Genomic DNA, 25,590 nt, shown 5'->3' on the forward strand with positions numbered 1-25,590 from the left:
TGCCCTGAGCTGGAGGACCATGACGGTGGGAATGACAAACTCCCAACCGACCCTGAACGTCTGTGGGATTTGCTGCTCCACCTGGATCCATACAAGTCTATGGGTCTGGATGGGATTCATCCCAGGGTGCTTAAAGAGCTGGCTGACGTCATCGCGGGACCTCTCTCAATTATTTTCCAACGGTCTTGGGAATCTGGAGAGATCCCAGTAGACTGGAAGCTGGCAAATGTGCCATTTTTCAAGAAGGGCAAGAAAGAAAACCCTAGCAATTACAGGCCTGTCAGTCTCACGTCAGTGCCTGGTAAAATTATGGAGAGGATGATCCTTGAAGTTATTGAAGCGCACCTGGGGGACAATGCAGTCATCGGTCCCAGCCAACATGGGTTCACGAGGGGTAGGTCCTGCCTAACAAATCTGATTTCCTTTTATGATAAGATCACCCATCTAGTCGATCAAGGGAAACCAGCTGATGTCATCTTTTTGGACTTCAGCAAAGCTTTTGACACGGTTTCCCATAGGACCCTACTGGACAAAATGTCCAGCATACAGCTAAACAAAAACATCATCCGATGGGTGAGCAAGTGGCTGACGGGCAGGGCTCAAAGGGTTGTGGTAAATGGGGCCACATCTGGCTGGCGGATGGTCACTAGTGGGGTCCCCCAAGGCTCCATTTTAGGGCCAGTCCTCTTCAATGTTTTTATAAACGATTTGGATGTAGGACTAGAAGGTGTTTTGAGCAAATTTGCCGACGACACCAAACTTGGAGGAGTTGTGGACTCGGCTGAGGGTGGAAAGGCCTTGCAGAGAGATCTGGACAGATTGGAGAGCTGGGCAATCACCAACCACATGAGGTTTAACAAAAGCAAGTGCCGGGTCCTGCACCTGGGATGGGGCAACCCTGGCTATACGTACAGACTGGGCGACGAGACGCTGGAGAGCAGCCCCGCAGAGAGGGATCTGGGGGTTGTGGTTGACAGCAAGTTGAATATGAGCCAGCAGTGTGCCCTGGCAGCCAGGAGGGCCAACCGTATCCTGGGGTGCATCAAGCACGGCATTGCTAGTCAGTCGAGGGAAGTGATTGTCCCGCTCTACTCTGCGCTGGTGCGGCCTCACCTCGAGTAATGTGTGCAGTTCTGGGCACCACAGTACAAAAAGGACATTAAACTGTTGGAGAGTGTCCAGAGGAGGGCGACGAAGATGGTGAAGGGCTTAGAGGGGAAGACATATGAGGAGCGGCTGAGGTCACTGGGCCTGTTCAGCCTGGAGAAGAGGAGGCTGAGGGGGGACCTCATCGCAGTCTACAACTTCCTCGCGAGGGGGAGTGGAGAGGCAGGTGACCTATTCTCCGTTATCACCAGTGACAGGACCCACGGGAACGGTGTTAAGCTGAGGCAGGGGAAGTTTAGGCTGGACATCAGGAAGAGGTTCTTCACCGAGAGGGTGGTCGCACACTGGAACAGGCTCCCCAGGGAAGTAGTCACTGCACCAAGCCTGTCTGAATTTAAGAAGCATTTGGACTGTGCACTTAGTCACATGGTCTAAACTTTTGGGCAGACCTGTGCGGTGCCAGGAGTTGGACTTGATAATCCTTATGGGTCCCTTCCAACTCGGGATATTCTATGATTCTATGATTCTATGATTCTATGATATATGCAGGCACACACAAAAATGCACACACCAAATTATAAGAAAATGATTCTGCTTGTAAAAACAGGACTTAAATATTAAGATCCCCCAAAATGGAGGTTGCATACACAACCTGGATTTGCCTTTGTTGTAGAGATGCATTCTGATTCAGCCTTTAATAACACAGTCTCTCACAGAGTAGATGGGATGTACAATGCTGTTTGTTGACTGCAGAGGACCAGAGGATTCTTCCTCCTGTTTCAAGCACACAGGAGAGTGGGTTTTGCAGTGCAGATATTCTCCTCCAGGCACAGCCCCTTGTTCGTCTCACTCGTCCCTATCTCAGATCCACCCCACTCTCTTTCTGCATTCCTCCTTCCAGTTCAAGTCCTGTAGCCACTTCCGCTTTCTGGCTCCCTCTCAATCTTTTTCCTACCTTGAACTTCCACTACCCTATCCCTGAGTTTGCCATCCTCACAAGTTCTCAGGTCTGCTACAGCTTATTTTCTAATATTTTCTTGCAACATATTCCTTCCTTTGTCCCTGTTATTCTGTCACAAACAATTCCCCATTAGGTTTATCTCCCCTAATTTCTCTCTGTTTTCCCATTTTTTTTTCTACTGAGAAGCAGACTGCTACATCTCAGCATGACCTTTCCTCCCAAGCTCTGTAGCTAACTGGGTCAACGCAAATAAACAACCAGGGAATTCTTAAACACTGTGACCAAATGGCATGGCACCACATATCCACATGCCTTAGCTCTCTTTTACCCCAAAATACACTAGCCTTGTCTAAAACATCTATTAGAAACACCCTGTTGGTCTGTGATGACCTCCAAACTGCCCCCAGAAGGTGTATGGGAGGCTGATATGGGACAAAGCCCATGCCAAGGACCATGCTAAGATGAAGATAATTAATGTATTTCTTAACCCTATGCTCTGAACCTGCTTTCTTTGCTAGTAGAGACACTACCCCCAAGTCTGAACCCCGGCCTGCTCCCATCTGTGTCCCTTCTCAACCCATCCCAGTGTACCTCAACCTCCTTTCTCATTCCCGCTTTCCTGAATCCCCCCTCAGCTGTCTCTTCTCATCTTCTGCTGTAGTCTCAATGTGGGATCTCCTGCCAGTCCCTGAACGCACAAGGAAGACAGACTCCCTGCTTTTGTCTCAGGTACCCAGGCTCCAATTTTTTTCACGGTCTGTCCCTGGGCAGCGCTGTGATGCCAGGGCTAGCTCTTGTCTCTGCCGGAGCATTCCCAGTGAGAACCGAGTCACTGGGGAGCCTGGTTTTAGAAATCTGCATCTCTAGTGAGCCTGTGAGAACTGCCATTTTCCCAAGGCTTTTAATTGGCCACTTTGGGGCAGATTTTCCCCAAGATAGCAAAAAGGCTTGAGAAAGAGCTTCACCTCCTGTCAGCTGTTAGTATCATGCTGTAAAACATGGGGACAGGAGAGCTTTACAAAGCATCTCATTTGACTCAGTTCAAACCAACCAATTTCTCCTCTGGGCTCTTCTCAGGGACAGACAAATAGATCCAGCTGAAATTTTCCATATATAATTAAAGAATTGGAGCTGAATGCAGGCACCCAACTTAGAGAATTTCAGCCACAACACATGCAGTTTATCAAAGCTGAACAGGATTTCATTATAGGAACTCTCAGGCAACCTTTATAATTGGTGGTGCTAATGGTTCCTATTAAACTGAAATCTCCCTTCCTCACAGGGGCGCTGTGAGCATTAATTTGTTAATGATTGCACAATGATTTGATGATGAAAAGGACCATATTAATGTGAAGCATTATTGTCCTCACAATGCAAGCTTGCCTGCTTTCATTACTCATTATGTACAGGGACATACATATTATGGAAAAGGGATGGGGACATAATAAACTTGATATTCTTTTCAAAGGCCTAAGACAACATGTTTACAGTGCTCACAGCATGGGTAATAGGAATATTCTGAAGAGCTCTGTTTAAATAGCAGGATCCATGGGGTGGAGTGGAATGATGTGTATGTATGTGTCCACACAAAACCTGCGCCCAAACATACAGGCGAACACACGCGTACATGCTCTCATCTATTTTTCTGTCCTCTGTTAACCCCTGGTTTCTATGCAGCCTTCACTTTGCCACCTGAAACTCTCACCAACACTGCTTTAATAACAAAAGGCCTCCATAAACAAAGCTCCCTTTTATTGCATTGATACCTTTTGTTGCCTACACTGACTACAATCCTATACTAAGCTCCTTTGGATGCAAATAGTTTTTCATTTCTCTCCTCGATCAACCTTCTTCATTCTAACTAAAGTAGGAGGAAAAAAAGAAAAAAGAAAAAAAATCCACACTGATTCACACATTAATTCAGGGACCAATGCTGCAAATGTTCACATGAGTAATCCTTCCTCAGATGAATAATCCCTCTGACCACAGCAGACTGATTAACAACAGTGCAGATTAAGCATGTCAGGATCGGGCCCACGCCCCGATGCTTGGGTTCTCACCCTAAGTCTCACGGTTGCTGGTCTCACTCCTTCTGTTAGCTGTGCTCGAGGTCACTGTTGCAGCTCTCAATTATTTTATTCAATTACACAGCTAATAGGCTCTGATTCTGTCAGCACTCTCCAGAAAGCTTAACAAGGCTGAAGTAAACAATCCCATCTGAGTTAGAAGACTTTGCAGGATTGGGCCCTGTAATAGTGGCTGAGAGCTGTATCTTCGGATCGTGATTACGTGTGTTTTTGCTATTAATAGTCTCATATTTTATTTGGAAAACCACAATGAAGTAAGCCAGCAGAGAATCTGGGAGTATACGGGTTGATTTAGCTACCTAGGTCTAAAGAAGGATAAATTGCTATTTAAAACCAAAATTCACTCACACTGTTTATTTATTTGGAGCAGAAGCGGCCTGCCATGTGTCTGATATCAGTCGGTGAATGCTGGTTCTGTGTGCTCTGTGTCCAGGGTTTTGAAGCTGAGCAGAAGCATCCCCCTCTGGCAACCTTTCGGCCTGTTCCTGCCTTTCTTCTTTACCTGCTTGTTTCCTGGAGAATGAAGATATTCAGGACTGATGTATTACTATTGTGGGAATAAAAATGTTGTTTTTGCAGAGTTACATAGTTTAAAGGTAAGGAATGTGGTATTGAGATATGCTTGAGAACAGATTTTGGAGCAATTCCAACCTCCCAAGGAGGTGTTACTGTTACAAAAATGTGGATGATCTTTTATTGTCAGGACAGGAGAAAACAGTTGTGAAGGAAGCTACTAACAAGCTATTCAACTTTCTGGGAAAGCAGGGCTTGGGAGTATTGAAAAATAAATTACAATATGTAGAAAGAGAAGTCAGGTATTTAAGGCATCTAATGTCTGAGGGAAAACGGAGAATAAATCCAGAGAGGATTCAGGGAATTGTTGAAACCTAAGGAAGAACTAAAAAGTTTTAAGAGAAAGATTTTTTTTTAAGGAATCAGGAGCCACGAAGTCTGCGGGAAAATGGATATTCCCTGATGGGGAATGCTGAATAAAGCACCAATGAGGCAAATATTAATTGTTTTACATCAAGAGAGTCATTGGGAGGTGCAAGCAATGTGTGATGTTGTGCTAAGAAAGTATGTCTGTGTAGGAATATACACTTTAGAGAAGCAAATATGCAGAGGATGTACCATATGTCAAAAGGTAAATTAAAAAGGTCATCCGTAACCCACCCAGAGGGGTACGGGAGCCAGGGATTCGACCTTTCCAAAGTATACAGGTAGACTTTACTGAGTTACCAAAAGCAGGGAGACTTAAGTACTTGTTTGTCCTAATTGACCACGTGACTGGATGGGTGTAAGCTTTCCCCTCGGTATCTGCCACTGCGAACAAGGTGGCTAAGGTATCACTGGAGCAAATAGTCCCTAGATATGGGATAGCTGAAAACATTGATTCAGATCAAGGAAGTCATTTCACTTCACAAGTACTGCAAGGGTTAATGCAGGCCTTAGAGACTGAGTGGGATTTTCACACCCCCTGGCACCCCTCCTCTTCTGGGAAGGTAAAGCGAATGAACCAGACATTAAAGAAGCAATTAACTAAATTAGTGTTAGAAACCCAACTTCCTTGGGTAAAATGCTTACCTTTAGCACTCCTCCAGGTTCAAACAGCACCAAGAAAGGATATAGGAATTTCACCATATGAGATGCTGTTTGGATTGCCCTATCTGGGCAGGAGGGATGAGATACCAGAATGCGAAACAAGAGAGTTTTCTTAAGAACTGTATTCTGGGGTTGTCCTCTTCTTTGTCATCTCTCAGGACCCGTGGGCTGTTGGCTCAAACCCCACCTTTGGAATTCCCCATTCACCACCATCACCCAAGAAACTGGGTCCTGATTCAGACCTGGAAAGAATCAACTCCGGCCTGAATGGGAAGGACCATTACTAACCACTGAAACAGCCATAAGAACTGCGGAAAAAGGTTGGACTCACTATACTCGAGTGAAGGCATCCGTCGACTCTAGTACCTGGGAAGCTGTTCCTACAGAAGAGTTGTTGGAAGTTCAAATCATAGAGAAAAAAAATCTCATAATAGACTCTGAGCGGGATAAAAGCTTACAATTGTGAACTAACCTTTTATTTTCGCAGATAACTAATGAGTGTGGCTTGCGATTGAGAGAAAGGACTGGCCTATAGTGAATTGAAGTGCTCCCAAGGGGGGTTTGTTCTAGTAGTAGTGTACATATATCTTATTCTTTGTATTGATAATTATTTGGAAACCTAACGGTTAAAAATAATGACAGGGAAAAATCAACTATTAATTTTGTTTCTAATGATTGTAGGCCTCAGAGAAGGCTTTGGTCAATTGGAAACTTGGAAAACGCATGACCAGATAATAGTAAGACGGGATACCCCATAAAAATATGGGTGACTGTGACAGAGGGTTATGTACCACAGTCTGTCATGTTTGATGCTTGTGAGGTGTTATCTTGTGGAGATTTAAATGCCCAACGACAATTGAGCAGAGAGAACAAATAACTGGGAGAGACCCAACAGCCAGACTGAGAATAGCTGTATGGAAACGATCCTCTGTTGCCATCAGAGAAAGGGAGAAACTCAAGGAGAAAACAGGAGAGAAAACAGGAGGCCCTCTTTGAAATGCGGCAGTTTGAATTCAAAATCACATTTGAGATTGAAACAGGGTATGAGGATGTGAATGCCTGGATAGAATGGGTCAAATATACTGTCCAGAGTCTCAACCATAGCAATTGCTATGCTTGTGCCTTGGGATGACCGATTGCCCAGATAGTGCCCTTCCCATTGAGGTGGACCAAGGATTCCCAGGGGATGCGATGTATGATTGCATTGTACCAAGAAAAGACTGCCTGGGGAAATGAGGCCTGTAAGTCTCTCTCTTTGCTGTTCCCTTCCTTGCGTGATAGCAATATCAGGGTTCCCCCTGCATTCGCTACAGCTATAGGTAACCACAGAGCTTGCCTCTCACGGCAGGGTGTGAGTGCTACCCGGCATCTGGGAGAATTTGCCTTGTGCACGAGGACCTTGAATGCTACCAAGGACTTGATGGGAAACTGCTCAAGACTTGAGATCCCCAGGGCAGATCTCTGGTGGTACCGTGGAGGGAAGATCTTACGGTCCACCCTGCCATCTAATTGGGGAGGCACTTGTACACTTGTTCAATTAGCTATATCCTTCACCCTGGCATTTGGAAGAGAAACATCACAAATACCCAGAAGAAGTAAAAGAAGCTTAGGAGTATCATTCGATGATAGAGGGTACATAGATTCTATTGGGGTGCCTAGAGGAGTTCCCAATGAACAGAAAGCCAGGAATCAAATTGCTGTAGGGTTTGAGTCACTATTCTGGTGGGTAACAATCAATAAGAATGTGGATTGGATTATTTATTTATTTTTATTGGAATACTTATTATAATCAGCAGAGATTCATAAATTATACAAGGGATGCGATAAGAGGAACTGCTGAACAACTGGATGCCACCAGCAAAATGGCTTGGGAAAAGAGAATAGCATTAGATATGATGTTTGCGGAGAAAGGAGGTGTGTGTGTGTGATACTGAGCAACCACTGTTGCACTTTTATAGCAAATAATACTGCCCCGGATGGCACAGTGCATAGAGCATTGCAAGGGCTCACCACCCTTGCCAGTGAATTGGCAGAAAACTTAGGAACAGGCACTTCCATCGGTTGGACGGTTGGAATCTTGGTTTGGTAAATGGAAAGGGATGGTAATGTCCATATTTACATCCTTGATCGTGGTAGCAGGAGTTTTGACAGCCATTGGTTGTTGCATTATCCCCTGTGTAAAAGGACTAGTACAGTCATTAATTGAAACTGCACTATTGAAACAAATGACCATGAAGCCACCACCTTACTCAGATAAGAGGATGATATTAGAGGAGATGGAAAGCAAAGAAGGTGAAGAAGAGGAAGATATCTACCAAATTACACCTTAGAGAAAAGTTTTGCAAAAATCAACAATTTAAAAAAAAAGAAAAGGGGGGAATTGTGGGAATAAAAATGTTGTTTTTGTAGTTACATTGTTTAGAGGGAAGGAATGTGGTATTGAGATATGCTTGCAGTGATAAGAAAGCTTAACAAACAACCTTGTTAAATGCAGACAAGCAGATTCCTTAGAGCAATTAGGTGAAAATCATGGTGTTAAGTCAAGTCAGATAAGTGAAGAAACATTACTGCTTCAAAGAGTAAAAAAAGTCAAAAGATTATTAAAATTTAACAGGCCGGCAACTGAAGGCCATGTATTGTCTGTGAAGCATCGGATAGGTTGTGAACCTGGGTTACCCAGTCAATGGGGAAACAGGGGAGGGTCCCTGTCATCGAGAAATAAAGTATATAGACCGTGCTGTGTGACTAGTAGGTGCGTTCCTGCTTTTGGGACGCCCGCCATTGCAATCGCGAATAAATTACTACTTCACTGAGATCCTCGCCTGAGCCTAAGTTATTGGCTACGGAGTGTTTCTCACACTATTTCCCCCTTCCCTGCACCAAACACTGTTCGTCAAAAACTTGCTGCTAGCAAGGGCCTGATCCAACCCTCCTGGAAGTCATCGGAAAGCTGTCTATTGACGTCATGGGGACGAGGAGCATACTAATGCATGCGAGTACCTTTACTAATGTGGGCAGTCCTGTTAACAACACCGAAGTTGTTCACAGGATTAACAGCAATCAATTAAGCCCTTTGAAAGGAACATTAAAAGCCAAAGCCCGGCGCTACCAGCCCGTTCTCACAAGAGGTATGCACAGACCTCTGGTTGCTCCTGAGCATCCAGCTGCTCTTGCCAGTGGCCTGGCCATGTCGGTGCATTTTTCCAGAGGTGAGGATTTGGGGCAGCGTGTCTTCCAAGGAGGGAAGAATCACCAGCAACCTAGCCCCAGATAAATAGCTTTTGTGTTTCCAAAGAAACATGCTGACCAGAGTGAGGAGCAGGAGCAAAAGGGGGTTGTAAATGGGCTTGCAAGGGTTATTTTATTTTATTTTTTATTTTTTTCCTGCAAGTAGACACATAGAAAAAATAATCTAAGAATGAAAAAAAAAATGTAAAGTGCTTTCTTGTGGTTCCAAGCAGATAAATGATTTTTACTCTCTGGGAGAAACCGGAGCCTGTTACAAAAGACCTTATTCTCACAAAATTCCCGTGGACTCCCCTGCTTATGGATTGCTGAACTGGACCCGCTGTGATTACACTGGGTACATTTCTCACTTGGGAACTGTTCGGCAAAGGCTGGTTTATAGATAACAATTTTACTCCTCCTTTGCCTGTATCTGCTTAAAATCCAGTACAAACCCTTGTACATGTGTAAAGGTGCTTATGGGGTACAGCTTATTTCCATCCCCAGCAGCAGCTGTGTTCATTGCAGAGCCCTTGTAGCAATATTTGTGTCCATATTATTTCATCCTGCCACCCCTCACAGCTGTGCCTGTGCAACAGGGGGCTGTACTTGAACAGCATCCATTTCTAAATGACTACTGACGGCTCTGTGGAAATGGGGCATGGACCAGCTCAAAGTTTTACAAGATATATGTTGGTAGAAAAAAGGGGTACCCTCGGTGAGCGACAAAACGACTCTTTTCCCCTAATTGGCTTTCATTTGGGATAAACGGTGCTTACAGGCACAGTGGCCTGCTCACCAACAAGGTGTTAACAGACCTGTCCCTGGGATGGATCCGTGCCAGGTGCAGTTTCACTTTGCACTGTGGCGACTATTCCTTATTTAAAAAAAAAAAGGTTTAACAAGTCTTCTTGCAGTGAGCCCTCCTCACTGTACTGCAGGTGCGGTTTAAAGGTTCAGAAAGAGCGGATATTGAGCTTTTTAATGTCCTGGCGCAGGGTGGGGGGTGCGGGAAGGTTTTTTTTCCTGTGGGTTTTGCTGTTGTTGCCATTCTTTTATCCCACTCCGAGGCTCAAGGCAGGATCTGAAAGCAGGTGAGTTGCGGGGCCGGGAATATGGGAGAGGGGCTGTCTGAGGGCTTTGCCCTCCCGCAGCTCCCAAGCTGCCAGAACCCTGCACCTTCTCAACGTCGTGAGTAACCGCCTGGAAAGGGGATGCAGACCCCCCCCCTTACACCCCAAAAAGCAGCACCAGACAATGCATGGAGCCTGCCTGCAGCTGCCACCCTATTAGGGGCACAAGGAGCCCCAAAAGGCACCGAGAGCCGCGGGGGGCGCCCCCAGGTGGGGACCCCGGGGGAACAAAGGGGGGGGTCCAGCCCGACCCGCCCCCCCCAGGACCCTCCTGCTTCGAGGAGGCAGCCTCGGGAGTTGCAGAGCTACAATATCAGGATGATTTTTTATTTTATTTTATTTTATTTTATTTTATTTTATTTTATTTTATTTTATTTTATTTTATTTCATTTCATTTCATTTCATTTCATTTCATTTCAATTTATTTTTTGGCGGGGGGGGGGACAGTACGCTACCTTGCTGCTCGGTTGTTAAAACTCAAATAAAGTGAAAGCCGTCCCTGCCACAACGGTGCTGTGGTTCTGTTCCTTATCATTTATTTATTATTACCGCCGCCTTTATTTTTTAAACAACAACAACAATACAAATAAATAAATCCCGGTCGACAAAACAGGCAGGAAAACTGCGAATTTAAACCTCCACCCTCCGTTGCTGCCCCTTCCGTTTACAGCCACACGTGTTACCGGCTCTCCCTTGGAACAAGGGGGGGTCCTGCTCCCTGCCCACCCCCGGGGCCGATGCCACCGTGGGGAGCAGCTGGCAGCGCCGGGAACAAAAGCTCGGAGCCTCCCCGGGTGGCTGGGGGGGACCGGGGGACTGGGGAGACTGGGGTTGTCGGGGGGTTCAGGCCAGGTAACTTTGGGGCTGCTCCCAGCTTGGTCCTCGCACAGCTTGCACGGGAAGCTGGGGGTAGGAAAAAGGGAAAAAAAAAAAAAAAAGCAGGGAAATTGCACTGAGCTCACGCAGCACCTTATTTGGTTGCTGTCCGGATTACTGTTATTATTATTTGGGGGACAAGGGGGAGCTGTGTCCTTAATTCGAGCCTCCCTGCCCTCCCCACCCCCAGATGCTATGAAAGGAGAGCTGATTTCATTTCCACCATACAGTACACTTTCTCTAGAGAGCATTGTTCGGACAAGCAACTCCCGACCCCCTGATGACTACAAAATACGATTCATGTTTCCATCAGAGAGAGACAGAATATCCTGATGGCTTGAAAGATGGGCAAGAAAACCTTATCTAATCAATCCCTTTTCAATACACACACACACACACACACGTAGCTAGCACAGGAGATAATGCCCTCACTGACTGCACGTAAAATAAATATCGGCAACACAAAAATTAACAATAGTCATCTTGATATTTTTTCTCTCCCTCCAAAGACCTACAATAATACAGTTTGCGCCTTTCCTAGCTTGATGTCATCATCGGCAGTATAATTTTAAAAAAAAAAAGGAAGAGCTTAAAGAGCATGCTTTTTTATTTTAGATGCAACAAGAATAGATATAGTAAAGAGAGCTTGTAACATCACAACCACAACAACAACAGCAACAGCAACCTCCGAGCCGGAGGATTTGTCCGTATCTCAACTGCTTTTATTATATATAATCGCAAAATCATAATAAGAGTAAACAATAAATAAGAGACATCATCATAATAGGAAGAAGTCAGAACACCTTGGGTTTGTGTTTTTTTTTTCCCCCCTCTCAAATAAAAGGCAGATTTCCCGATGATCACTGAAATTATAACGACAGCAATTGATTGGAGGGCTAGCAAAGGAAAATGAAGAAAAAACCAATCATCATAACTGGTCCTAAAAATGCAACCGTTCCCCTTTGCTCACTTGGCACAATAGAAATTGACTGTCTCTCAAAGAGCCATGCGCCTAGTGCTATATATAGCCAGGGGCTATGTTGGAAGCTACCATTGAGCTTCTTCCGGGGCAGGCAGACAGGGGGTGCTCGGAGGGGAGGAAGGGGCTCGGGTCGAGCAGAGGCAGCAGCAGCCCCCTGCCCCCAGCCTCCCTTCCCTGCACACACACACATCCGCACACTCACACCCCACCCCCTAGTCTGGCTGGGAATTTGAACCGATCCAGCCTGTTTAAACGGAAAGGACACAGATCTTCAATGTAAAAAAAAAAATCAGATCAGACCGAGAGAGAGAGAGAGAGAGAGAGAGGGAGAGGGAGAGGGAGAGGGAGGAGTGTGTGTGTGTGTGTGTGAAAGAGGGAGAGGGAGAGCGAGCGAGAGGGAGAGAGAGGGAGAGGGAGGGAGAGAGAAAAGAAGAGAGGGGAAAAAAGGAAAGATTTTCTCTATGTATATAAAGATGGCCACGTTAGCAAACGGACAACCAGACAATACCAGCCTGAGTAGCAATCACAGCAACCCCAGCACCAACGGGCATATGAACGGATTAAACCATAGTCCTGGAAATCCATCCACCATCCCAATGAAGGACCACGATGCCATTAAGCTCTTTATTGGGCAGATCCCCCGTAACCTGGATGAGAAAGACCTCAAACCGCTCTTCGAGGAGTTCGGGAAAATCTATGAACTGACGGTGCTGAAGGACAGGTTCACTGGCATGCACAAAGGTGAGTTACCTCCTGAACTTTCCCGGAGAGATCAGAAGAGGAAGGCAGGCTCTCGCTCCCTCTCTGGCTCTCTCTTTATCTCTTTCCTTTCAATTTCATTTTATTGCATTTTCGGCTGGCCGAGGGCGGAGGCGGCAGGGAAAGAAATAATAGACCCTCTTGGAAAGCGAAGAGAGAGAGGCAGAGAAGGGGGTCAGCTCTGTTTGGGTTATTTAGGACTATTTTTCCCTCTTTCCCCCCTTTTTTGGCGGGGCAAGATGAAGCCACTTGCAAAAGCCGGAGAGTCCAGGCGAGAGCAGGGGAGGGCGGCAGGGCTGGCAGCAGCTGTCCACACGTTGGTGGTGCTGAAAAAGATTAAGAGGATTTCTTTATTTATCTTTGGGAGCCGCACATTTTCCACCCAGGGCTGTGTGTGTGTCCGTGTGTCTGTCCGTGTGTTTGCGCCGAGCCGGGAAGCCCCTATTTTACAACTGTTGTGAATCAGGCACCAGCACCTTCGCATCTTTATTTTATTTTATTTTATTTTATTTTATTTTATTTTTATTTTTATTTTATTTTATTTTATTTTATTTTTTCATTTTTTGCTGCTGTTAGGATTCTTATTTGTAGCCTGCTCCAAAACCACAGGCAGAGAAGACTGATTTGCTCAAGGGGTGGGGGGTGCTGGGGGGGGGATTCATTTTGGTTTTGTTCAGCGTAGGAACAGAGATATAAACAACAATAAAAAAGCCCATCTCAAGCAGGGGGGGAGTATGAAATCACAAAATGTGGATGTGTTGGAGAGAGCAAGGCAGGAGGGATGGGTTGCAGCTCAGTTCCAGAAGGGAGAAGTCTCCGAGCAGGCATATTCCCAGCACTACTTTAATGTGCCCGAAGTCCACCCTGGGAACTTTTTGGGTTTTCTTTCAAGGCAGTAGAGGCGTGGTCCCCGTGCAATGCCTTGTTTGCTCCGGCTTTGCCCACTCCTTTCCTTTCCCTGCTTAATCTCTCTGGAGGTGCATTTCAGATTAGAGGATGCTACCTTTTGGGGGTGGGGGAGGGTGGGGGGGGTGGGGGGGGGGGGGGGAGACATGCTCAGATACCCAGGTAAGAAAGTAGGACTCGCAAGGAGGAAGTTGAAGATAATTTGCATGGTAGCCCAGATTAGGAGCAGGAGAGACCCAGGAGCAAAAAAAGAAAGAAAGAAAGAAAGAAAGAAAGAAAGAAAGAAAGAAAGAAAGAAAGAAAGAAAAAGAAAGAAAGAAAGGAAGGAAGGAAGGAAGGAAGGAAGGAGAAAGAAAGAGAGAGAGAAAAAGAGAGAGAGAGAAAGAGAGAGAGAAAGAAAGAAAAAGAGAAAGACAGAAAGAGAAAGAGAGAAAAAAGAAAAAAGAAAGAAAGAAAGAAAGAAAGAGAAAGAAAGAAAGAAAGAAAGAAAGAAAGAAAGAAAGAAAGAAAGAAAGAAAGAAAGAAAGAAAGAAAAGATCTAATCAGAAGTAAGCAGGGTGTGACTCCAGATCTAGTGCACGAGAAAAAGGGTTGTGCAGGGGGGCACGGGGGGAGTGGAAGTTGCGTCTGTTACAGGAGAGGTTCAGTAGCAATGTCTACTCCAGCCTGGTTCACTCCTGGTAGGGAGAGTCACTGGGAACGGCATTAGTGGCTTCCCAGCTTTCCAGCTGCCATGGTGAGTTGTAAATCTTAAACTTAATGGCATGTTTAGGAGGCATCTTTTCCCCTTTCCCACTCACTCCCCTCCTCTCCTCCACCTTCAGGAAATGCGAATGAAAATATACCCTGACAGTGCAAGTACCAGTATTGCACAGGCTAGAGAAAACATTCAGGGCTCGGGGACTGGGGATTCAGTCCAAGTTATAGGGTATTGCTTCCTTCCTTTCTTGCAGGTTGCTCCAAACACCCTTCTCATATTTACAATGATCAGTGTATCCCTTACGAACATTGCTTTCCTTTCAGACTAGCTTCTTAGAAACCACATCAAGGTCTGACGGGCATCATTTAAACATGACATCCACACTAGAATAATTATTAATAATAACAATAAAAACAATAGTAAGAAGCACAGGGAAGGAAAGGTCCTGGAAGGTTTTGTCTAATAGATGAGGCATAGTGAGAGTAGCCAGTGAGCCCGTGTGCGCGCATGTGTTTGCAAAAATTATCTAAGGTTTCCATAAAATAAAAATAACAACAGTAAAAGCTCCACTGAAGAGAATTACTCAACACAGTATAGAGGAAATGTCTGAGTTAATGTCTAGGTAAAGGATTTTTTTTGGGGGGGTGGAAGGGTATTTTGATTTGTTGATGAGATTTTATTCTTTTGCTTTGTTCTACTGTAAATCTGTAATTAATCAATCTATGCGCTAACTTTAATTTCTATTTCATAAATGGGAATCCTTTGTCTTGCATTTCAGTTTTGCTTTTACTGTATGCCTGTATTCATAGAGACAAACTTAGGAAGGGAGGGAGGGAGAGATAGAGAGAGAGAGAAAGGGATCGTTTATCTTGCTTGGATGTGTTTAACACATATTCCTGAATTAAGCAAGATACTAACTTCATTTCCCTTCATTTCATTTCTGTTTTAAAGCTGCAACCTAGGAAAAAAGACAGGTGGGAAATCTTGTCACCTCATCAAACCAAATTGCATGAGTTCATCTTGAAAGAAACAGCCATTTTTAATCTCATAGAAGTTCTGGACTATGGAAGGAAAAATGATCATGATGATTGTTGTATCGTACCTAGCGTTTGAGTGAAGCTTCAATAGACACTGAGTTGCCAGCGTTTCAGAGACTGGTTTTATTTAGTACATCCGAGAAGAGTTTGAACTCCTTTCTAGCGATGCTGCTGATTTATTAGCTAATCCTGATAAAAATGTGCCTCTGGCTACCTGGAAAAAAATTACTTTCTTGCCAGTAGTGATTAATTACTATTAAGTCAAAAAGCATGATGGGGCTTTGAAGGATGAGGATTGTGTTTGGCTTTATTTCATTTCATTTCATTTCATTTCATTTCATTTCATTTCATTTCATTTTTAATCTATTTTCTCTCTCTTTTCTCTAAATTCAGCCATGTGAAGCATAGTATTCACTCAGATCTCCTTATTTTGGCTTTGCTTGGAGGCATAGGTGAAGAATTGCATAAAAATAGTCCAACTTGGCTCTCAGGGGTAGGATGGCAATATGAAACCCCAAGATGCTTTCCATAAGTGATACATAATGCTTATACATTAATTGATCCATCACTCTCAGTTTATTTTATTCCTAATCCAGTGGATGAAGCTGTGGCAGTGGTACACCTTGAAGGGTTAATAGTGGGCTGTAGTTTATTTAAGTGTACGAAGAGCAAATCTTGGGTGCGGAGGGGGAGAAGGTGGGTTTGTGCTGGGGGGGAGGGAAGAGAGGAATTAGCTTAGAGTAAAAATGTAGCAATCAGAGTCATTTCAGGTGTAAATCCACTGAAATGAGAGCATAGTATGTGTATGATTCAAAATATTATGAAGAGATCCTACTGTGGTGCTTCTGTATATCAGGAGGAAATTGAAAATTAAGAACCTGAAGATAAAGTACATGACTATCCCTTCTTGCCAAAAAAAAAAAAACACAACTATCAAAAGGGAGAGTGAAGTCCTAGATTCTTTCACCAGCAGCCCTGGCTGATGCCAGGCCAGATACCAGGGAAGAGGCAGGGGAGTATGACTGTCTTGCAGACACGTGATAAGAGAAGACGTTACGGAGGAAGCAGCATGTGAGGGAAGGTGGGAAAGGATTGCCAGATCTATGAGAAAACAAGATTTTGTGGCACGAGCATCGTTGCTACAGATTCCCCCTTCCTCGCTTTTCTCCACATGGGGCAGGAATGCACTCCTGCTGTGGCACTTTGCTCTAGGGTTGGGAAGAGGCTGTGTGCTGAGATTAGTGGGTAGAGATCTACCAGGGCTGAGCTGACCCACCCACGCACTCACACATGCGCACACGCACGGACTTAACTAATCACACTCGAACAATTTAGCAAGCCATTCATTCATAACTTCCCCCCTTCTTATCTAGCAGTGGAGTATGCTTAAAGGCTGAGTTGCTGGGAGACATAAAGGTTAGTGCTCTCAGGACAGCCATATTATAATGCATTATCTTTGAAGTCATTTAAGGCCAATTTAAGTGGTATTTAGTATAATATTTATGAATTAATTTAATCTAAATATAGGACTGTCCCCAGAGGTTTAAACGGCCTTTTCTATCGAAGCATGCTTGTACCCAAGGCCTGGAATGTGTTTTAATTTAAAACACACAGATCTCCATAATATTCTATTTAGGAAGCCAGAAGAAATCAACATTCCACACTTAACTGAGATTTACTGAAACATACGCGGGTGAGTGCACTTAAAGAGTGGAGACAGCGTGCAGTGAGAAAGCAAGAGTCTTTCATGGACGTGAGTGCTACAACCTACTTTCAACCCTGTGGTGGTTTTACCGGACTAGGCAGCTGAACACCACAACCGCTCTCTCACTCCCCCTCCTTAGATGAGGAGGGGAAGAAGTAAAGGAAAGAACAACTCACGGGTTGAGATAAGGATGATTTAATTAAAGGAAAAAAGAAATAATTATTAAGGAAAGATTATTATTAATTAAACAATTTAACTAAACAATTTAGCTAAACAATTAACAATTTAACTAAAGGGGAAAAAAAAGGGAAAGGGGAAAAGGGAGGGGGAAAGGGAAAACTAAACAAAACAAGTAAAGGCTATGTGGAAGTGCAGAGGAAAGAAATTACTCTCTACTTCCCACAAATGAGCGATGCTTGACCACGTCCTTGAAGCAGGGCCTCAACGCACGTAGCCGGTGTTCGAGAGGAGGACAGACGTTTTCACCACGAGAGCCCACCCCTCCCTTCTTCCTCCTTTTTCCACCTTTTATTGCTGAGTGTGACATCATATGGTATGGAATATCCCTTTGGTTGGTTTAGGTCAGCTGCCCTGGTGATGTTTCTTTTCTCACATCTTTGCCCACCCCTAGGGGGGGTTAGAGAGAGTCCTGATGCTGTGCCAGCACTGCTCAGCAGCAGACCCAACACTGGTGTGATACCATTGCTGTTTTAGCTACAAGTGCAGAGCACAGCACTGTATGGGCTGCTGCAGGGAAAGTTAACATCCCAGCCCGACCCAGTACAATTTAGAGAGGGGAAAGCACAAAACTCCTAAAACCTCCTCAAAATCCACTATTGCGGTCCCACTAGGATGGTGTAACTATCTGACCCGAACCTCACTCGTCAAGTATTCAATGCAGCTAGAAAAATGCAGTAGAAAAAGAACAGATTAGTTCTTTTGCTGCTTTACCTTCTCAAAAGTATAAATAATTTTGGAATTTAAGACACCTAGGGAGTAGGTAAACAAGGCTTCCATTCATTATATTGTTATGCTTGATTACAAAGATAGATGATAGAAAGATTAAAACCTTGTTAAGTCTAAGTATGTTTATGAGGGTTTGGGTATCTCAGAAATTCAAAGGTGCAATGAAAATGTGCATTTGGTTAAGATGATATATCGTACATGTGTATAAATGTATAGATTTGTGTGTGTGTACACATACAGAAAAAAGAGTGATGTATACACATTCATGCATATAGCCTTTGGGAAATGGAAATTTAGTTGAAAAGAAGCACAACGCAATACAGGTGCTGAATAAACTCCTCCATAATTGAAACATAAGGCTTGCCTGGCTGAAAGCAACACATACAGCATTTAGTATGGTAGTAAACCAAACAAGTTTTAGGGAGGTAAATGCACAGATAAACTGGAATAAAACAGAGGAGGCTTTATGCCTTAGGTTTAAAGAACAACCCCTTAAAACAATCAAAATGCAATTGGATAGCTTGATCGAAGAAAGAAAAAAAGCAACCCCTTGTACATTATAATCTCCTGTACAGATGAGCATGTATGTATATTTGATAATGTCAAACAGATAGCCCAGATTGCTTCATAAATTAGAAGGCTATGTGTTAACTCTTTTTTCAGGGCTCTGGACATGGATTCTGGTTTCTAAAAGCAGCTGAAGCCAGTTATGATGCTATTGTTACGGTTGTGTCAGCATTTCCAGTACAAACTCCAATTTTCTGGGATCTCTCGCTTGGCTGTTAAGTTTTGCACTGAAAGCTGTTCTTCAGCTAGCCCCACCACCATATCAACTAATCATCCTTACAAGAATGTATTTGCTTTGAAGTTACAGAATGTGGAGGAAAGAAAGAAATTAAAGTTCATGGTTCTGGAGCTTTTGTTTCTTCTCTTACCTTTCTTCAGGTTAGACTTATACTTCCAACACATTTATAGATTAAGGTTACTTCTGTCCCTCAATATCTACATATACTGGTGCCTTTGGACATTTTAGGGGAGGAAAAAAAAAGTACTTCTTTTATTTCTTCTGAAAAAAAATATAATAGCGACAACTACCAAATCTCATAGTATTTACTTGGCCAAAACAGTGTTTTAATTAAATGGTGAATCAGGAATTTACTAATTTCTTAAGAATAAAAACAGAAAAGGGGGACAGTGTGCTTTTGATTTATTTTATTATATTATTTTTTCCTGTGTTCATCCAGAAGAGAACGGGAATGTCAGCACTAAAGTAGGGGGAAAATTTGAGGATCCTTGTCATCTTGGATGAAAAACGTGGTTCATCTGGTCCTCTATCCTGCTTCTGCCAGCGTCCAGTGCCACAGACAGGACTTTCTTTAGCAGAGGATTCAAATTGCATAGTATAACAAAAGCCAGGCAGCTGATGGAATAGTTTTTTGAAGGAAGTTGTCAGAGACTCTCTGGAAATTTTGCCTGGGTAAAGAGTGAGCAAGATTGCGGAAAGCGTCTTGTGCTCAATAGGAAAGTGGATTGTACCCGTCAAGGAGGGCGTGCATAGGACTTCCAATGCTCGGAGTGAAGAGCGAGGGGCAGAAGGGGCCAGATGGCCGAGGAGGGCCTCTCCTAGCCTTCAGAGCTGGAAATACGCAGCCACATTTTTCAGGAAGATGTCAGGGTGTTTTTTATCATGCATACCCTGTGCGCATGCATACCAGCCACACTAACCTGACAGACCAGAACGACACTAAAGGAGCTGTTACCGTCCCTCCCGTCAATCAAGTGTAAACCCAGGCGGGTTTATGCGACAGGCGGTAATGGCTCCAAGGGAGAAAAAGTGGGGGAGATGATCGAGGCTGGCGGCACAGGTACCTGCATTTAAAACAGTGCAAAAAGCAGCTGATGCCCAAAGACTCGTGTCGGCGTTGGCTATAGCTTTACAATAAAACTGTGACAGCAGGAGGCTGCAGAGCTCAATATGACCCCTCCAGCACGCGCCGTCAGGTTTGTGTCCTGTAAGAGTTCACACTAAGCAGGTGAGGTGTTAAGTGAGCTAAGCCGAATCCTGGCCTTAACAACAAGGATGGTGTTTCATTAATCCCAGCATCTTCTTTCAGTAGGGAGTGGAGGCCCCTTGCCTGTTGGCTGGGCAGAAGTCCATAAGAGCTTTGCCATCACATCAGTTGGTTCACATTTGCAAACTGAATGTTTCCCCTTCCTGTTAAAATTCAGGATTGTGGATTTACGTAGCAAACCACACTTGCAGCTAATGTGACCAGCTTCTGTGCTTGCTGGCTTGTCCCTGAACTTAGCTTTCCTTCAGCAAGTGAAACTAAAACTTAAACGAAGCTGAGGAACTGACAGAAGTCCGAACCCTGCCCCATTTCTCACTCACTTAACTGCTCCACCGATGCCCGTATGAATGTTGCCGGGGCTTGTCATGGCAGGCTGATCCTTATGCATTAAAATCTGCAGCAGAAAGAGGGAAAAATAATAACCATGGCGAGGGAAAGCTATAGCTTTTCTTCCACTGCCACTTCCATGACTGAGCTGGGGTATTTATTATAAGCACCTCTCTCCCTCTGTAACTCTTGGAGATGCATCGTCGCATTTTGGGGATTGCAGGATCTCTTGCATCACTCTCTCTGTGCTGCATCGCTTGGGGTGGGCTGAAGTCAGGGTGTCACCACAGATGTTGCATTTGTTTGCTTTTGTCACTGTGATCCATGGCCTGAATGCACACACAGGTGAATGCAGCTTTTAATGTGCATTTATTATATCCGCCTGACATCCCCTCGAAGGAAGAGAGGGGTAATTATTGTCACTCCTTAAAATAAAGATGGATGAGAGCTCTAAACCTCTCAAATAAATGTCAGACCATACGTAGTGGCTAAAAATAAATTATATACGGCCATCTATTCCATGTAAATGAATGGCAAGACATGTAGATATAGACATCGTGTTAAGTTTGTCAAGCAGAAGCAGCCAAAAATATTGATCAAGGCAAGAGGGAAAAATTGGTAATGAACTGGACTCCAAGAAGACTTTAATCGACAGTGACTTCTGTGAACCAGCTTTGGACAGTACATATAAACTGACCATGATGTAACTTTATTGCAATGCACTCTCCTTTAATTAATTGTCACCTTTGTTAAGACTGGCTACAGATCAAAGGTTTAAAGAGACTTAACAGGTTCTTAGTAACAAACCCTTCAGATGCATTAGAAATATCCGACAGCTCAGCCAATGAGGTATGCAGATTTCGATCTACCTCACCCTTATCTGTTTATTTCTCCCTCCTTTGTTGAACACAGACAGTCATTGTTTAACATTAACTATTTCATAGATGGCTTTGTTGGCGATGTTGATGCCTCCAGGGATGTGTATTTGCCAGCGAGAGGTGCCTTCGCTCCTAGGTCTGTCAAAGTATTTGCCACTGGAAACTTGCTTATGGTCTGAGAGACCAAGGTGCAGTACAGGCAGAGTTTGTAACACAGGGTATTCTTTCCTCTTTTCCCTTATTGAGATCTGTAATTTCCTGATTTAACTCTGGAAAATATAATGAGCCATAGTTTGCATTAAAGGGGCTGCTGAGAATGAACTCTTGCATGAAAGTTGCGCATGCAGACAGATACAAATGTGTCTGCCACGTTTTTGTATCACACGCACATGCAACCAACATGTGCATATTAATGAAAACATGCATTCGGTATAGACGTATATACATTATATACATTCAGGCTGACATATGTCTCTAAATAATTCCTTTCTAAAAGACAGTATAGAGATCGTATTCTTGCATGAAAGTGGCAGGTGACTTAACAGGTTATTCCTGGAATTATATGCAGAGTTTAATATGATACGTAGCTGTTTGTTCATTATACTAATTTAATGATACAGTCACACTTAACTAATCCATGTCTGGTTTATTTGTACATTGTGTCTGAGTCTCCAAAATATTTTAGAGGCAACCCAGCTGGCTTCCCAGTGTGCTGGGGCAGATACCTCTGGACATGAAGCTTCTTCAAACAGAATGAAAATGGAGCTTTGCAGACAGAGTTGGTCTGATGAGATCTGACTGCATATTTGCCTTGTTTCTAATTCAAATGCTTGTGTACATAATACATGGAGACTGTGTATGCACACAGGTATCGAAAGGGCAGACTTACATTTGCACATAGTTCCTCTCCTTTTCAGTCCCTAAGGATATATTCGCATCACATAATATGCATCACTCACTGCAAACGCACACAAATATCTTTGTTGGATTTGGTAGCTTCTTGCAGGTAGATGTATAAAGCAGCATCAGCCTAATAATATCCCTATAAAACAGTGCTTCCTTCCTAGGATCCAGAGGGATGAAGGTTGCCAAAAAATCAAAAGATATATCACAGTGTGCTTATAGAAATCCCCTGATTATTTTTCCTCTCTATAATGCTCTAATTCACTATTTGATCAATTGTAAAAGGGCCAATGCTGTAGTAGGAAAAAAAAAAAAGTATTAGGTTACTAGATGCTTCAGGGTGAGTGAAAATCACACCTAAAATTAAATGTAGCAATACAGTAATGAGCTTATCAATACTTCTTTAAGGAATCTGTCAGCCCTATAGGAGAGATTCAGTTCTGCGAGCAAAGGTCACAATACAGATATTGCTTATTAAGACTATCGATACCTGGTTGACCAATCTAACCAGAGACTGTATAATGTACCTGCTGTTAACAGACAGGGAGAAGAACTATGAAGAATTTACAGAATTGCCCACATGTAATATTAATAATATTGATTGATTCTAATAATATAGTACGGTAAAGATGCACTTCTTTGAAATGGTGCATGAAAGAGAGAGAGAGAGGTGGACACCTTTGCTGAGTAGCTTGAATTGGCTGGCAACTCTTTGAAAGCTAACCCAGAGAAATCTGCTTTCTTACCCCTTCCAGGCAGGGCTCCGTTTCTTGTGCCGTGTCTCACCAGACCCACGCAGAGTCAGGACACCTCCTGCTCCAGGATCGGATCTGTGCCTGGCAGCTGCAGAGAAGCCAGAGGCCTGGAGAAACTCCAGGACTGAGCAGGACCTATCCCAGGGAGCTCTTCTTTCAATGCAAGAGTGCAGTGAAAGTGCTCTATTTGTTTTATTTTTCACACTTTTAGTAGCATTTAAAAATTGTGTAAAGAAAAGGGTGTAAGTAATAGATATTCCATGATATGCACAATCTATAACTGATGGGAAAGGACTTTTCAGAGCAGATGGTGACCTGCTCCGAAACCTGTTGAAGTCTCCAGGAAACCCCCACCTCGCCTGCAGCAGGGTTTGCGTTGGGCCCTAAGTTATGGGCAGTTCTTCAAGGTGCTGCTCATTGGGGCAGGAGCTACTGATAACATGCAGTGTGATTGTCGTAAGGTTGTTCCTCCTATAAATCCAGAGATACAGACCGGCTTGCTTCCGAATTTCCTAACTGCTCCCTCTTCAGCTATAGGTTGTCTTAAGTATGCCAGTTCAGTCCCGCCATACCATTCAGCTTCAAGTGTCTCGTTCCAGTTGCCATATGGTAGTTTCAAGATGGTTTGCATTTCATTATTTCTTCTCTCAGTTTACAGAGTGAGTGTTTTTCTTTTGTGAGCATTTAATTGCTTTTAAAAGTGATTTATTTGATCCTATTCCATCTTCAATAATACATGGATGAGGATGCAATTTTTCACCCTCTTTTATAAAGATATATTGTTATTCAGTTATGTTGTTCTGCGGGTTTTATTCTGTTTTGTGTGTTCTGAGGGAGACTGGTCATTTTTTTGCTTTGTTTTCCTTTTTTCTTTTCTTTTCTTTTCTTTTCTTTTCTTTTCTTTTCTTTTCTTTTTGACTATAGATTTTTTATTTTTCTTTTAAGAAAAAGAAATCTTATTCAAGATACTGGCAATAAAAGAGAAAAGTAGGAGTGGAAGTGAGGAATGGGCAAGGCAACCAACAAAAATACTCTGGCAAAGTCTTTAAAAGCATACCATTGCTGCATGTTTATTTGCAAGAGTCTGGACCCAGCTGATTTTGGTAACAAAGAAAAGAGTATCTTACAAATGATTTAACTCTAAATTTAGTCATTGACAGAGAAGGAAAAAAAAAAAAAGCAAGTCAACCCATAGAAACTGTAGGAGGAAGTGCACATAAAGATCTCGCAGGAGATAAGGGTGACATAGTGGTGCTAGGTTTTTGCTCTCGGCACAGTAAAAGTTAACACCAAATTAAACAAACAAGCGAAAGAAGCAAGCGTTGCTGCTCCTTCTGTATTTTTATTAGTGGCTACCATGTCTCAGAGCTGCCCCCTTGAAATTGGTGCCTGGGTCTGCAGTTTCAATGGAAGAGCAGTATATGGTGGGTGACGGTGGGCAGACACGAACCAGGCTGACTTGGTTCTAATCAGGGCTGGGATAATTACTCTCTGATAGTCATTTAAGCTTGGTGCCTTCAGGCCTGATCCGAAACCTGTTGAGTCAATGGGAAGATTCCCATTGGCTCCAGCAAGCTATTCATCTGTCATTTCCTCATCTGCAATATTAGGCCGGCTGGATTTTCTCAGGAGGGAGGAGTTAATGGCAGAAATTTTACATTTATTTTCTGTCAGGAAAGGTTTAGGTGTGTCTCTGATGACAAGTGTGTTGCATCAGAGCTTCTTTCAGCATAGAGCAGGAAAACATGCTTGCAAAAAAACATGTGGTGGGGAGGTGGAAATTAGCTTTGCTCATTTTACTTGAAAATACATATTTATCCCTGCTTTGCCAAGAAAGGGTCAATGGCAATTTTGCCAGTTTTCTTTGTGTGAGTAGGATTCAGCCTTTGTAATTTCTCTGTCTACTGGAATATCATCATTCACTGATTCAGGATCTTGATTTTTTTTTTCTTTTAGTGAATCACATATATACTTGTGGTGGTTTTACTCAGGTGGGCAGCTGAGCTCCACCACAACCGCTCTCTCACTCCTCCCCCTCCTCAAAGAGGAAGGGGGAGAAAATACAACACAAAGAGCTCGAGGTTTGAGATGAGAATGATTTAATTAAAGGGAATGGGAATGGGGAGAAAAAGAAACAAAAAAAACAACAAGGCCATGCGGAAGCACAGAAAGAAAGGAAAAAAAGTTATTCTCTACTTCCCATCAACGAGCGATGTTCGGCCACATCCTGGGAAGCAGGGCCTCAAAATGCATAGCGGTTGTTCAGGAGGACAGCCCCCTCCCCCACGAGAGCCCCCCTTTTTATTGCTGAGTGTGACATCAGGTGTTATGGAGTATCCCTTTGGTTGGTTTAGGTCAGCTGCCCTGGTGATGTCCCCTCCCCATCACTTGCCCACCCCCAGCCTGCTGGCTCTTGGGGGCTTGGAGGGAGTCCTGATGCTGTGCCAGCACTATGCAGCAATAGACACAACACTGGAATGATACCAGTGCTGTTCCAGCTAGGAGTGCAGAGCACAGCACTGTGTGGGCTGCTACAGGGAAAGGTGACTCCATCCCAGACAGACCCAACACAATACTCTACATACATATACAAATACATAACAATACAT

General features: G+C 43.7%; 1 protein-coding gene and 1 long non-coding RNA gene across 2 annotated transcripts in view; one reads left to right on the forward strand and one right to left on the reverse strand.

Moving 5' to 3' along the window:
• The first annotated feature begins 12,419 nt into the window (after positions 1-12,419).
• The window catches only part of LOC121063021 (CUGBP Elav-like family member 4), a 1,483,068-nt gene continuing 1,469,897 nt past the window's right edge, over positions 12,420-25,590 (forward strand). The window contains exon 1 of the mRNA XM_040543331.1: positions 12,420-12,714. Coding sequence (XP_040399265.1) covers positions 12,435-12,714 — 280 coding nt within the window. The 5' untranslated portion in view covers positions 12,420-12,434. The remainder of the gene's footprint in view (positions 12,715-25,590) is intronic.
• Positions 19,311-23,326, reverse strand: LOC121063026. The gene is made up of 3 exons (XR_005815791.1): positions 22,973-23,326; positions 20,616-20,774; positions 19,311-20,512 (listed from the first exon to the last, which is right to left on the reverse strand). It is a non-coding gene; the product is annotated as an uncharacterized LOC121063026 (long non-coding RNA).

This window comes from Cygnus olor (genome assembly GCF_009769625.2).
Source record: "Cygnus olor isolate bCygOlo1 chromosome W unlocalized genomic scaffold, bCygOlo1.pri.v2 SUPER_W7, whole genome shotgun sequence".
Lineage (NCBI taxonomy): Eukaryota > Metazoa > Chordata > Aves > Anseriformes > Anatidae > Cygnus > Cygnus olor.